Source organism: Dipodomys ordii, unplaced genomic scaffold (assembly GCF_000151885.1).
Source record: "Dipodomys ordii isolate 6190 unplaced genomic scaffold, Dord_2.0 Scaffold158, whole genome shotgun sequence".
NCBI classification, from domain to species: Eukaryota; Metazoa; Chordata; class Mammalia; order Rodentia; family Heteromyidae; genus Dipodomys; species Dipodomys ordii.
In genome coordinates, this window is record NW_012267374.1 from 3,622,923 (window position 1) to 3,635,905 (window position 12,983).

Sequence of the window (12,983 nt, forward strand, 5' to 3'; positions counted from 1 at the left end):
TTTGGTCTAGCAAGCTCTGGACTGGAGTTCAAATTCCAGTGTTCTTTGTGGCCTCGGTGAGGCTTGATTTGCTCTTCTGTAATATGAGGATAAAATACAACACTTACTCGTCAGGTTTGTTTTTTCAAATGATATTATGTTAAAACAAAACACTCCTTAGAGTATAACTGATAGCTACAATGTTTGTGTGTGGTTGTGAGCCTGGCTTTTCATTAACCCACCATTAAACAACAACAAAACAAAAAAACAAAATACAACTGCGTGTTGCAAGCTGTTTCATCTTCTCCCTGGAGTGTCTGTTCGTTTGCTTTTGCTGCTGCTGCTGCTGCTGCCGCTGCCTCCAGAACCGGGTAATTTGGCCATCCCAAAGTCTTTTAACCCTTCTGGGGCCTTTCTAACAGCCGCATTACAGATTCGTGAACTTTCTGTACCCTGGGAAGCCAGATTCTATAAACCCCAGGGTTAAGAAGCAGCGATGATTAAAAAACAAAACCCAAGAACCACAGTTCATTAAACATACGGCTTAAATGTAGACTGATCCCCATGGCTAGGACAGAAATCCTTCTAGTGATCTTTGAAATCTTTTTATTTAAAAAAAATCATAATTTTGTTGCTGGGGTTAAAAAAAGATACTTCCCCAAGGTCAGTAGCTGAGAACCATCAAGCTGGCCTACAGGCTTCCGAATCCCCCCGGCGCCCGTGACGCCCGGCCAGCCCCGGCTGCGGGTCCCGAGCCCGGAGCTGGGGGGTCAGGAGGGGGGTGGGGCCGGGCGGGAGCGCCGCGGGGGCGGGAGGTTGCGACCAAAGCCCAACTTCATTGTTCGCGGGGCTGACTCTTCTCGAAAGGGCCCGTTGGCGGCGCCTGCGCAGTGCGCGCTCTTTGTGCCGGGCTGCAGCGGGTGGCTAGTGGAGGAGTCTGGTCCCCGAGCGCTGGAGGCGGAGCCTCGGAGGCGTGGCCGGGCCCGCCCGCGTGCAGATTGGGCTCCCACAGGGCGGCGGGCGGGCCCAGGGCGGCGCTTCTGATAACAACACTCGGAACCCGGGTTGAGCTATTTGTTGCTGCGCCGCCTTTGCCCGAGCACCGGTCCGCGCTCTCCTGTAGCTCTCCCAGCAGCAGCCGCCGCCGCCACCCTGGGACCCCCGGCTTCACGCCCTCGCCCTCCTCCCCGTCCCGCAGAGCCACCTGCCTCCTAGCGCCATGACCGTCGTCTCCGTCCCGCAGCGGGAGCCGCTCGTCCTGGGCAGTCGTCTGGCGCCGCTCGGCTTCTCCGCCCGCGGTTACTTCGGGGCCCTCCCGATGGTGACCACGGCTCCGTCTGTGCCCCGGATCCCGGACCCCCGGGCGCTGCCCCCAACCCTCTTCCTCCCGCACTTCCTGGGGGGAGACGGCCCCTGCCTCACCCCGCAGCCTCGCGCTCCCGCAGCGCTGCCCAACTGCAACCTGACCCCGGCGGGAGGCACCCCGCGGGCAGCGCCGAAGAAGCGACGGAAGAAGAAGGTGCGGACCGCCCCGGCGGGGCAGCTGCCCAGCCGCTTCCACCAGTACCAGCAGCACCGGCCGAGCCTGGAGGGCGGCCGGAGCCCGGCCAGCGGCCCGAGCGCAGCGCAGGAGGGCTCGGGCCGGGCCGCTGCCTCGGCCCCGGCGGCCGCCACCCGCACGGAGGGATCGAGCCCCGTCCCCGGGCTACTGCAGCCGGCGGAGCCCGGTCAACCCCCGTTCCGGAGAGAGGTGAGGGCCGCGAGGACCCGGGGCCGCGGGGCGGGGGTGGGGGCGGGGGGGGCGGCTGTTTACTCGGGAGGGAAGTTTCCGTGACGCCCGCTGGGTTGGGGGGGGTGGGGAAAGGGGGCGGCCTGCGCTGGCCCTGTTGATTGGCTCCCGGGAGCCAGCCAATGGGGTGGGCGCCTGGGCCCCAGCAACAGCCCCGATTTAGAAGGCTGGCGGCGTTCCAGGGGGTTTCGGCGTTCGGGGCGCGCGCGGCGGTGGCGGAGGGCGGGGCCCGCGGGAGGGCTGACGTCAGCGCGCTACGTGCCGAGAGCTCGGGCGCTCATGAAGGAGGCGCGGCTGGGTGGCCGCGGACGCTGGCGCTCCTCGCTTCCTCGGCATAGAGCCTGTGGATTGGTTCTAACGCCCCGGTGAGGGGATGAAAGTGCAGCCGCCAGCGGCCCCCTGGTTTCGTCGGCGTGCCCCGCGTCGGGCGTCCGGCTCAGCCCGCCACCGCCTAACCTATTTGGACGACTCCCAAGTTCCAAAGTTGGCCTCCTCGGACGCCGAGTTCCGCCTTCCCGCCGCGCTGCCCGGCCCGCCCGGTTCCGGGCGCCGGGATCTCCCGCTGCCCGGCCCCCCAGGCGGGGCTTGGCCCAAGGGGGGTGCTGTTACTACCGCTGCCTAGGTTCTTTTTCGAAAGTTCCTGGTGAAATGGAGTGTTAGGCCGGCCGTCGGCAGTGAAGGGATTGGGAGGCAAAGGACCAAAATGCAGACCGGAGTAAAGGCTTAAAATGAGACTTACCAAACGTCTTTGTGACTTGGTTCCAATCATCGATGCTGCGGTGAAAGTTGACTGACAGCTATTTGTGAAGAGTGGGTTGAGACCCCTAGTTGAGCTGTACCCTAGGGGAAAACAGTGAGATTTGCTGTATTTGTTTCCCTAAATAGCCGTCTTAGTCTTCAAGCTTTAAAGTTTTATGACTTGATGAAATCTGATTGGGGTAGATACAAGGTTTCCTAGTCAATAAAGTTCGTTTCTCCAGACAGAAATGAGATCTTATTTTTCCCATGATCTCAGATCCACTCCTTTGAAAAAGGTCATCAAGGTAAGTGAAACAAATTCAGGGGCGAATACGTATTTACCCTTTACTATTATAGTTGTAGGAAGATTTAGATTGTTCGTTTGACGTTTATTTCTGATAACGGATTTAGCCCCAAACAAGAGGCTTACATAGTGGGATAGTCAGTGATTAATACAACAGTGAATATAAGTCTACAGGAAACAAAATGTGTGAAGTTTGTAACTGATTTTTATCTTGAAGCTGTATTTACGTTTGTGTTCCTTATCTTTGTAGGTTTTTAAATCAAAGATGGGAAAATCAGAGAAAATTGCCCTTCCCCACGGCCAGCTTGTGTATGGTATACACTTGTGTGAACAACCAAAGATAAACAGACAGAAAAGCAGACATAATTTGCCACTAACCAAGATGACCTCTGCAAAAAGGAATGAAAATAACTTTAGACAGGATTCTGATATGCCTGATAGAATTCAGAAGCAGGAAAAAAAGCCTTTTAAAAATACTGAGAACATTAAAAGTACTAATTTGAAGAAATCAGCATTTCTAACGGAAGGAAGCCAAAAGGAAAACTACGCTGGGGCAAGGTTCAGTGATCCACCTTCTCCTAGTGTTCTTCCAAAGCCTCCTAGTCACTGGATGGGAACCACTGCTGAAAATGCCAACCCCAATAGGGAGCTGATGGCAGTGCACTTAAAAACGCTCCTGAAAGTTCAAACTTAGATTTGTAATGTAAAACAGTATTCCCCAGATTTCTGGACTCTAAAGGAAAATGGGTACAGAAATGGAAATTTGCCTTGTTGCAACACACAAGTGCAAAAGATGAGCTTAAAAAAAGTTACATACAAACAGCTTGTATTATATTTTATATTTTGTAAATACTGTATACCATGTATTATGTGTATATTGTTCATACTTGAGAGGTACATTATAGTTTTGTTATGAAAGTGTATTTTGCCCTGCCAACCTGGTAGGTGTTTTGTATATATACAGTGGAGAAATTTTATGTGCTAAGGCACATGGAAGACCGATTTATTTGCACATGGTACTGTTTTTCTTTTTCAAGAAACAACTGTCAAATCTCAAAAGTGAAAATCTAAATGTGAAGTTTACTAATGCACTACTGAAGTTGAAATTTGTGGCACAATCATTGTGAACATGAGGTTTGTGTTTCTTTAAATTGATTTCTGCCATCTAATCTGTAATTATTGGAAAACTATTCCCATTTTTACCAAACGTAATTTCTGGTTTGGGTATATAGCCATTGTTTCACAAACTTAAAATGTCTCTAATTTGAATGCCAACAAAATTGGTTGTAATCAAATTATAAAATAATAATTTGGCCTCCCCCCCCAAAAAAAATAGTCGTCTTGACTCTTTGTGTATGACTGTTTTTCATGTGTGAATGTCTGATCTGGAGATTTTGTGAGATTGGAGTGATTGGGTAGTCCTGGCTGGCCTCAGAACTCATATGTGTCTCAACATCCCAGGTGCTTAGATCACAAGGTTGTATTACTATACTGGCTCTTGTGTGACTGATTTTTAACATTCCATTGTACTGACTTTATACCTGATTTTAGTATTCTCTTCCTACAAAATTTAGAAAATTCAGGGCTGGGAAAGTGACTCAGTGATAGAGTGCTTGCCTTGCATGCATGAGGCCCTGGATTCAATTCCTCAGCACCACTAAGCAGAAAAAGCTGGAAGTGGTGCTGTGGCTCAAGTGGTAGAGCACTAGCCTTGAGCTGAAGAGCTGAGGGATAGCACTCAGGCCCAGAGTTCAGGCCCCATGACCACAAAAAAAAAATTAGAAAGTTCAGTAATAATTCTACCTCTGAGAACAAGAATTCCCCATCTTATAAGTGGAATTGGGTATAGATAAAAGTAAACCTGGTTAATGTATAACTAGAGTTTTATATGTGACCTATTAAGTACCATTTGACAACCATGCCTACCCTTCAGTGACTGAAATACTTGGTTTTCTTATATTGACATTAACCTCTTGAACCAAGGAATGTATAATTGAAAAAGGTAATATTTGAGGATTTAGTTTTGAGGAGGGCAGTACCAAGGGCTTGCACTCAGCACTAACATTCTGCCTTAGCTATCTTGCTCTACCACTTAAGCCGTAACTACAAATTGGCATTTTACTAGTTAATTGAAGATCTGGTATTACAAACTTTTCTGTCTCCTAGCTGGCTTTGAACCTTAATCCTCAGATCTCGGTAGCTATATCCCCAGATGTTGGGACGTGACTCTAAAGCTTGTTTGGGAGTAAATGAACTTGGGGAGAAAAGGCTTCTCAATAGTTGTGTGTGTGTGTGTGTGTGTGTGCGCGCGCACGCGCGCGCATTTGTATTTCCAAGAAAATTCTTTTTTTGGGGTCTGGTCGTGGGGCCTGAACTCTGGGCCTGGGAGCTGTCCCTCAGCTCTTCAGCTCAAGGCTAGCACTCTACCACTTGAGCCACAGTGCCACTTCTGGCTTTTTTCTTTTTGCTTATGTGTTGCTGAGGAATCAACCCAGGGCCTCAGGCATGCAAGGTAAGCGCTCTACCACTGAGCCACCTTCCCAGCCCTTGCCAAGAAAATTCTAAAAAATTTAACAGGCAGTTTCCATATGCAAAGCTAAAGTTTGGCTCATAACAAACTTTTCTGAATAATTGGGTAGTATTTCCATACAAGAAAAGAAGGAATTGAGTACATGATTCTGTAAGGTGATTTAGATGAGAAAAACCATACCTGAGTCTTAAATTTACCTTCCCTTTTCATTTCCTCTACCTTTCTCTTTCCATCCCAAATAAAATTGGAATACTGGATTTATTTGGAACTTCAACTGAAGAATCCCTTCACATTAGGCTTGAGAAAAGTTAGTAATACTTTTGCCTACTGAATTCAAATGACTTCAAATTAACCTTAAAAGCAATAGTGCCTTCTTGTTTTTTTTGGGTCCGGTTGTGGGGCCTGAACTCTGGGCCTGGGCACTATCGCTCAGCTCTTAAGCTCAAGGCTAGCGCTTTACCACCTGAGCCACAGCGCCACTTCCGGCTTTTTTTCTTTTTTGCTTATGTGGTACTGAGGAATCAAACCCAAGGCCTCAGGCATGCAAGGCAAGCGCTCTACCACTGAGCCACCTTCCTAGCCCACCTTCTCATTTTGAGACAGGGTGTAGCTACATAACCCAGTCTGACCTTGGATTCACTAATGCCTAGGATTATAATAATGGGATTACAGGCAAAGACTATCAAGCCCACCGCAATACTTGTTTTAGTTTTTTAATCAGTATTTTGTTGAAATGCGTGGTAATAGTGAAAAAGAACTAACCCAAGATCAGGCAATGTTAATTCCCTTAAGCACTAGGGCCCAGAATGAACCTGGAAAAGGAAGGGAGGGTACAGCTAGAATCATCCGGTGAAGGTAGAGAACTGTAGTGAGGTACGTTGGCTGTGGTGATTGACTAGGTTCTTTGAGTATCTGGACCCTTAATTCTCAGCCATGGTTTTTTTTTTTTTTTCATGTTTTTAAGTTTAAAAAAAAACAAAAAGCATGATGAAAGGTTTGGGCTGTCCTAAGCTCAAAGCTGTCTTGTTTCTATTGCTGATTGTCCCACAAGTAGTGCTAAGGAAGGAACATAATTAAATTATTTGATTACAGAAAAGAGGGAGCCAGTTTTGACTAAGGACAGAAACAGCAAGTTTTTGTTGTGGTTTTTGGATAGGTTCTTGCCCAGGTTGGATATTTAAACTATCCTTTTTTTTTTTTTGTCAGTCATGGTGCCTGAACTCTGGGCCTGGGCACTGTCCCTCAGCTCTTCAGCTCAAGGCTAGTGCTCTACCCCTTGAGCCACAGTGCCATTTCCAGCTTTTCTGCTTATGTGGTGCTGAGGAATTGAACCCAGGGCCTTATGCATGCAATGTAAGCACTCTACCACCTTCCCATCTCCCCTCCTTTTTTTTTTTTTTTTAACAAGCTCATCCCTCATTTATAAGTATTGACCCTCCTGACACCCAAGCTTATCAGGAAACATGTACAAGGATATTCATAGAAAAATTAGTAACATTTTTTAAAAAAAAAGCAAAATAAGACAGCAAAATAAGACTCTTCCTTGAAGTTTCTACATCTATAAAAGCCTCATCTACATGCAAATTAGTCTCTTCATAGAGACTATACCTTAGTGGTAACTAAGAATGCTAAGAACTAAATTTCCATGGTTTGAGGTACTGCTTATGGGAGTAATCAAATGGATCAGTGGAGAATAATAATTGAATTCCTTGCACCTTGCATCTTTTCAATACTTAAAAGAATTCTGGTTGTTGCCTTCCAATTTCTCAGGCTCAGAAACCTGAAGCATAGCGTTTTAAATGTGTTTAAGTGTCTGGCATTGTCTCAAGAAATTAGTTTTTCTACTTCATTACATTTCCCAGATAGGTGAATTTTAATTATTTAACCTTGCTGGATGATACACCAACAGTATTACACATATTAGTGGAGCTTGAGGCAAAAGTGAATTAGCACAAAGGTAATTTGCTTTATTCAAGAATGCACTACTTCCCTCCTGTAGACAAGGATTCCTGTTACCACATTACAAACCTACCTGTACTGAGATATCTTGTAGTAATGAAGGTGTTGGTTAAAAAATTGACAGCAAGTTTTTGAGTTTTTATTATAAATCATAGTGAATGCTGAGGAAATACCAGAAATCCTGTGGAATCCTGCTGAATGAACATAAGAATAAAATATATAGTCGGACAGTCTTAAAGTAGAAAGGTTCTGGAATGTGAAATAGGCCTTTGAGTAAATAATTCATCTTAGAAGAGAGCAATATCCTAGAGAAACTAGGATGTGCATGTGGAGATAAAAAAGGATATTTATTGCATGAGAAAAAATGGATATAATGTCAATTTATAAGGAAATGGATAATACATTTATATAGTATAAAATAGTGAGACTAGTATAATGTACTAGATTTGTATCTAATCCAAATATAACGAGAAGAAAAACAAATTGAAAAGTAATAGATACTACTTGTATTACTCTTTTTTTTTTTTTGGTCCAGTCGTGGGGCTTGAACTCTGGGCCTGGGCACTGTCCCTCAGCTCTTCAGCTCTACCACTTGAGACTTCCAGCTTTTTTCTTTTTCCTTATGTGGTACTGAGGAATCGAACCCAGGGCCTCATGCATGCAAGGCAAGTGCTCTACCACTGAGCCACCTTCCCAGCCCTGTACTACTCATTTTTAAAAACATCTATATTAACACATAAAAACGAAGAATGCTAGATTACTCACTAAATTCATGGTAGTGATTGCCCCATAGCAAGTAGTGAAAATAAGGATGAAGTGAGGACTATATAACATTCAGATTTCCTAGCAATCTACTGTTGGTAAACTGACTATCTCTTGAGTGCTGGAATTACAGGCATCTAGCACCACACTCATTTTAGGGCAGATTTTGAATAGAGATTTTAAGCATCAATCCTGGAAAGAAAGGAAATGAGCTTGCAAAGGGTTGTGAGGGCTGACATTCCTTCTGGCAGATTCAGGTATATTTCTTTTTTTTTTTTTTTCATCTTGAGGATATTTAAGTTGGGGAAGAAATCTAGTTTTATTATAATTTGACAGGTTTCAAACACTGTGACAGGATTACCATCACTCAAAAACCCATCAAGTAAAGTTTTAGGTGACCAGTAACTTAGTCAATTAGGTCTGCTGGTCCTGGCCCAATTCCTAGGACAGTTTGAGAGCCTGGTTCAGTCTGAGTACGTCCAGCATCTTGGATTAAACTTACAGTCAGCCCCAGCATTTTTGCATGGGTCAGCAATTTGATCAGGGTTTCTTCATCAGGGGCTGTGGCTACCACTCTGGGCTGGCCACAGTATTCCCACTGTTTGAGCACTTGAGGGTTTTTCCTTTGGACTTGCTTGTAGGCAGAAACAGCAGCATGAGAGCACTGGGCAGCAACTTTTCCTTTTCCCATGATGCTTGCTTCAGTTCTGGTCTCTGCATCCGGCTCACTTGTCAGGCGTGTGGGTGGCATCCCAAAGCACATCCTGAGGCCCCATCCCAGGCATATGCCACAAGCAACTCCAGCAGGCAAGCTGAGTGCACCAGGATGAGCCAAAGACTCCATAGCCAAGGACTTGGAGAGCATCTAAACAGGTACCCTTCACTTGCACTGCGCGGTTCAGGTATATTTCTTACGAACAGATGGAAACTCATTTTAAGGTCAGAAAATTCCACAAATTTTCCAGGCATCAATTTTATTTTTTTGTAGTAATTAGTAGACTTTATGCTGATCTCCCAAATCTTTGATCTTAGAAAATTTGACTTATTCGTGGTTTTAATCAAACACCTAAGATTATTACATGATTACTAAAATTCTGATATTTGTCCCAGCATTTATAGCAATAAGCTGGCTGAATTGTGCCTTCCTGCTTTCTTGATATTTCGCAACTCCCATATTTTTTCTTTTTTCCAGTCCTAGGATTTGCACCCAGGGCCTGGCCCTGGCCCTGAGCTTCTTTTTTTTTTTTAATTTTATTTTATTTGTGAACATACTGTACAGAGGGGTTACAATTACATGGGCAGGATAATGCGTACATTTCTTACCAAGCATTGCAGCCTCCTCCTTTGTTTACCCTTCACATCGCCCTGAGCTTCTTTTGCTCAAGGGTAGCACTCTACCACTTGAGCCACAGCACCACTTCTGTTTTTTTCTGTTTATGTGGTGCTGAGCAATTGAATCCAGGGCTTCATGCATGCTAGGCAAGCACTAAGCCACATTCCTCCTCCATTTTTGTTGTTGTTTTTGGTCAGTCATGGGGCTTGAATTCAGGGCCTGGGCCCTGTCCCTGAGCTTTTTCATCTCAAGGCTAGCAGTTTAGTACATTGAGCCACAGTGCCATTTCTGGTTTTCTGGTGGTTAATTGGAGATCAAGTCTCATAGACTTTCCTGCCTGAGCTGGCTTTGAACCATGATCCTCAGATCTCAGCCTGAGTAGCTAGGATTACAGCAGTGGAACCACTGGAACAAGGCTTCCTATATGGTTTTTGAGCAACAGGTCTATCTATGATGTGTAAGATATGTTCAGAAATTAAAGGATAAGTAGCCTAGCTGGAAATTAACTGTAGATGGTATGGGCAAGAAAAGATAAATGTGATTAACATATAAGCTGTATTCTCTAAGATATCTGAAGAGCTTTGAAAAAAGGTAAAATCACCTCTTCCAGGAAAAGGTGGTTAATTTTGATTACTAGAAATTTCCTCTGGGAAGTTGGCCCCCCATTGAGGGGGCTGGGAAGGTGGCTCAGTGGTAGAGTGCTTGCCTTGCATGTCTAAGGCCCTGGGTTCAATTCCCCAGCACCACATAAGCAAAAAGAAAAAAGTCGGAAGTGGCACTATGGCTCAAGTGGTAGAGTGCTAGCCTTGAGCTGGAGAGCTGAGGGACAGTGCCCAGGCCCAGAGTTCAGGCCCCACGACCAGACCCCCCCCAAAAAAGAAATTGCATTGAGCTAATGGAATCCATAGTTTATTCATTAATAATTAATTATATTAATTATATAATTAGTAAATAGGAAAAAAAAGGTGCTGGTGGTTCACATTTGTAATCCTAGCTACTCAGGAGGCTGAGATCTGAGGATTGTGGTTCAAAGCCAGACCAGTTAATTGGAGATACCCAATTAACCACCAGAAAACCACAAGTGGTGCTGTGGCTCCAAGTAGCAGAGTGCTAGCCTTGAGAGAAAGAGCTCAGGGACAGAGCCCAGGCCAAGTTCAAGCAAGACTATCAGCACCACCACCAATAAAAAAGTAAAAATTGTTTACAGTTGGGCCTCAAAAAATAGTATTTGAATGCCAGGTGCCAGTGGCTCATGCCTGTAATCCTAGCTACTCAGGAGGCTGAGATCTGAGGATCATAGTTCACTGCGAGCCTAGGCTGTAAGACTCTTATCTCCAATAAACCACTTGAAAAATGGAAGTGGCGCTGTGGCTCAGGTGGTAGAGCTCTAGCCTTAAGCTGAAGAGTGCAGGGACAGCACCCAAGCCCAGAGTTCAAGCCCCATGACCGACAAAGAAAAAAAAGATAGTATTTGATACAAAAGGGGAGAGTACAAGGAGGAGAGGAAGCAGACATTACTGTAGGAAGATATAGATGACCACCAGTAGTTTAGGAGAAGTGTAAGGAAGGTTGGTTTATTTGCTAGGTATATTTGAACCTTGAACTTGATGCTGATGAATATCCAACTTTATTCTGGGGCTTGAACTCAGGGCCTGTACCTGTCCCTGAACTTCTTCAGCTCAAGGCTAGCACTCTACCACTTGAGCCACAGTGCCACTTCTGACTTTTTCTGTGTATGGGGTACTGAGAAATTGAAACCAGGGCTTAATGCATGATAGGCAAGCACTAAGCCACATTCTCAGCCTCCAACTTTATTCTGTGTGTGTGTCGGTGTAGGGTGTGTGTGTGTGTGTGTGTGTGTGTATGTGTCGGTGTAGAGCTTGAATTCTGGGCCTGGGAGCTGTCCCTCAGCTCTTCAGCTCAAGGCTAGTGCTCTACCACTTGAGCCATAGCACCACTTCCAGCTTTTTCTGCTTATATGGTGCTGAGGAATCGAACCCAGGGCCTCATGCATGCTAGGCAAGCACTCTACCACTGAGCCACCTTTCTAGCCTCATCCAACTCTATTCTTGTAAGAATGATAGTCATCAAGTTTTTGAGGAAGGAAATGAACCCATGTTTTCAGCACCGGTGGCTTATGCCTGTAATCCTAGCTACTCAGGAGGCTGAGATCTGCAGATCGCGGTTCAAAGCCAGCCCAGGAAGTAAAGTCCATGAGACTCTTTTCTCCAATTAACCACCAGAAAACCAGAAGTGGCTCTATGGCTCAAGGCACTAGCCTTGAGCGAAAGAGCTCAGGGACAGAGTCCAGGCCAAGAGTACAAGCTCCATGACCAGAATAAAAAAAAAAAAAAAGGCTGGAGGTTAGCTCAGCAGTAGACTACTTACCCAGCAATGGTCTCCAAGTTCAATCTCCAGCATCAGGGCCTTGCACATGCTAAGCAAGTGCTCTACCACTGAGCTGCATACCATGTCCAGAAATTTTTACTCCTAACGTTTGTGTATTTTAGGACAGTTACACTTCAAGTAAACATTACATATAAACAAAGTCCCAAAACTAAATTAGACCCATAGTATAAAACTAAAACCTGGGGGGGCTGGGAAGATGGCTCAGTGGTAGAGTGCTTGCCTTGCATGCCTGAGGCCCTGGGTTCGATTCCTTAGCACCACATAAGCAAAAAAGAAAAAAACCGGAGGTGGCGCTGTGGCTCAAGTGGTAGAGCGCTAGCCTTGAGCTGAAGAGCTGAGGGACAGCGCCCAGGCCCAGAGTTCAGGCCCCACTACCGGACCAAAAAAAAAAAAAAAACCCAAAACCTGGGTACAAATATCAACAATTTGACCCATTATCTGTTAGCAGCTACAAGATAACAGTTGTATAAGATTTGGGCATATTCACAGGAAAACAAAAAACAAGCTCCTCTGGCCATCCTTTTTCCCCAGTCCTGGGGCCTGAACTCAGGGCCTGGGCACCTCTCTGAGCTTCTTTGTGTTCAAGGCTAGCGCTCTACCATTTGAGCCACAGCACCACTTCCAGCTTTTTCTTAGTAGTTTCATTGGAGATCAGAGTCTCAAAGACTTTTCTGTCCAGGTTGGCTTCAAACTACAGTCTTCAGATCCTAGCCTTCTGAGTAGCTAGGATTATAGGTGTGAGCCATTGGCACCCAGCAGGACATTCTTGAGTTGAATTTGTTTTCTAGTACAAATGTTGGTAGGTAATATCTCTAAAGAAGGAGGGAACTACTTATATTTAGTTAAAAGGAATCCATCACTGATGTCTAAGATAAAACCATCTTTCTTAATCATAGATGGTCTTATGCTATATACAATGGCCTAAGAAACTTTTCCCTTAAAAAATTTAAGTTTTTAGCCGGGCGCTGGTGTAATCCTAAGTAGTCAGGAGGCTGAGATCTGAGGATCACGGTTCAAAGCCAGCCCGGGCAGGAGAGACTGTGAGACTCCTATCTCCAATAAACCACCAGAAAACCGGAGATGAAACTTAAGAACATTATCCTAAGTGAAATCAAGCAGTAACCAAAAGAGAACAATTGCATATTCTACTTCTATGAGAAAGCTAGAATAGTCATAGAGA

At 45.5% G+C, this 12,983-nt stretch overlaps 2 protein-coding genes across 2 annotated transcripts; one reads left to right on the plus strand and one right to left on the minus strand.

Moving 5' to 3' along the window:
* Positions 1–827: 827 nt before the first annotated feature.
* On the plus strand, positions 828–4,155 carry Pnrc1 (proline-rich nuclear receptor coactivator 1). The gene is made up of 2 exons (XM_013032871.1): positions 828–1,729; positions 3,061–4,155. Exons 1-2 carry the CDS (start codon positions 1,199–1,201, stop codon positions 3,502–3,504), a joined length of 975 nt encoding a protein of 324 aa, XP_012888325.1. The 5' UTR covers positions 828–1,198; the 3' UTR covers positions 3,505–4,155.
* A 4,228-nt stretch (positions 4,156–8,383) lies between these two features.
* Positions 8,384–8,930, minus strand: LOC105998199 (peptidyl-tRNA hydrolase 2, mitochondrial-like). The gene has a single exon (XM_013032849.1). The coding sequence runs from the start codon at positions 8,924–8,926 to the stop codon at positions 8,468–8,470; it is 459 nt and encodes a 152-aa protein (XP_012888303.1). The 5' UTR covers positions 8,927–8,930; the 3' UTR covers positions 8,384–8,467.
* Positions 8,931–12,983: the final 4,053 nt, after the last annotated feature.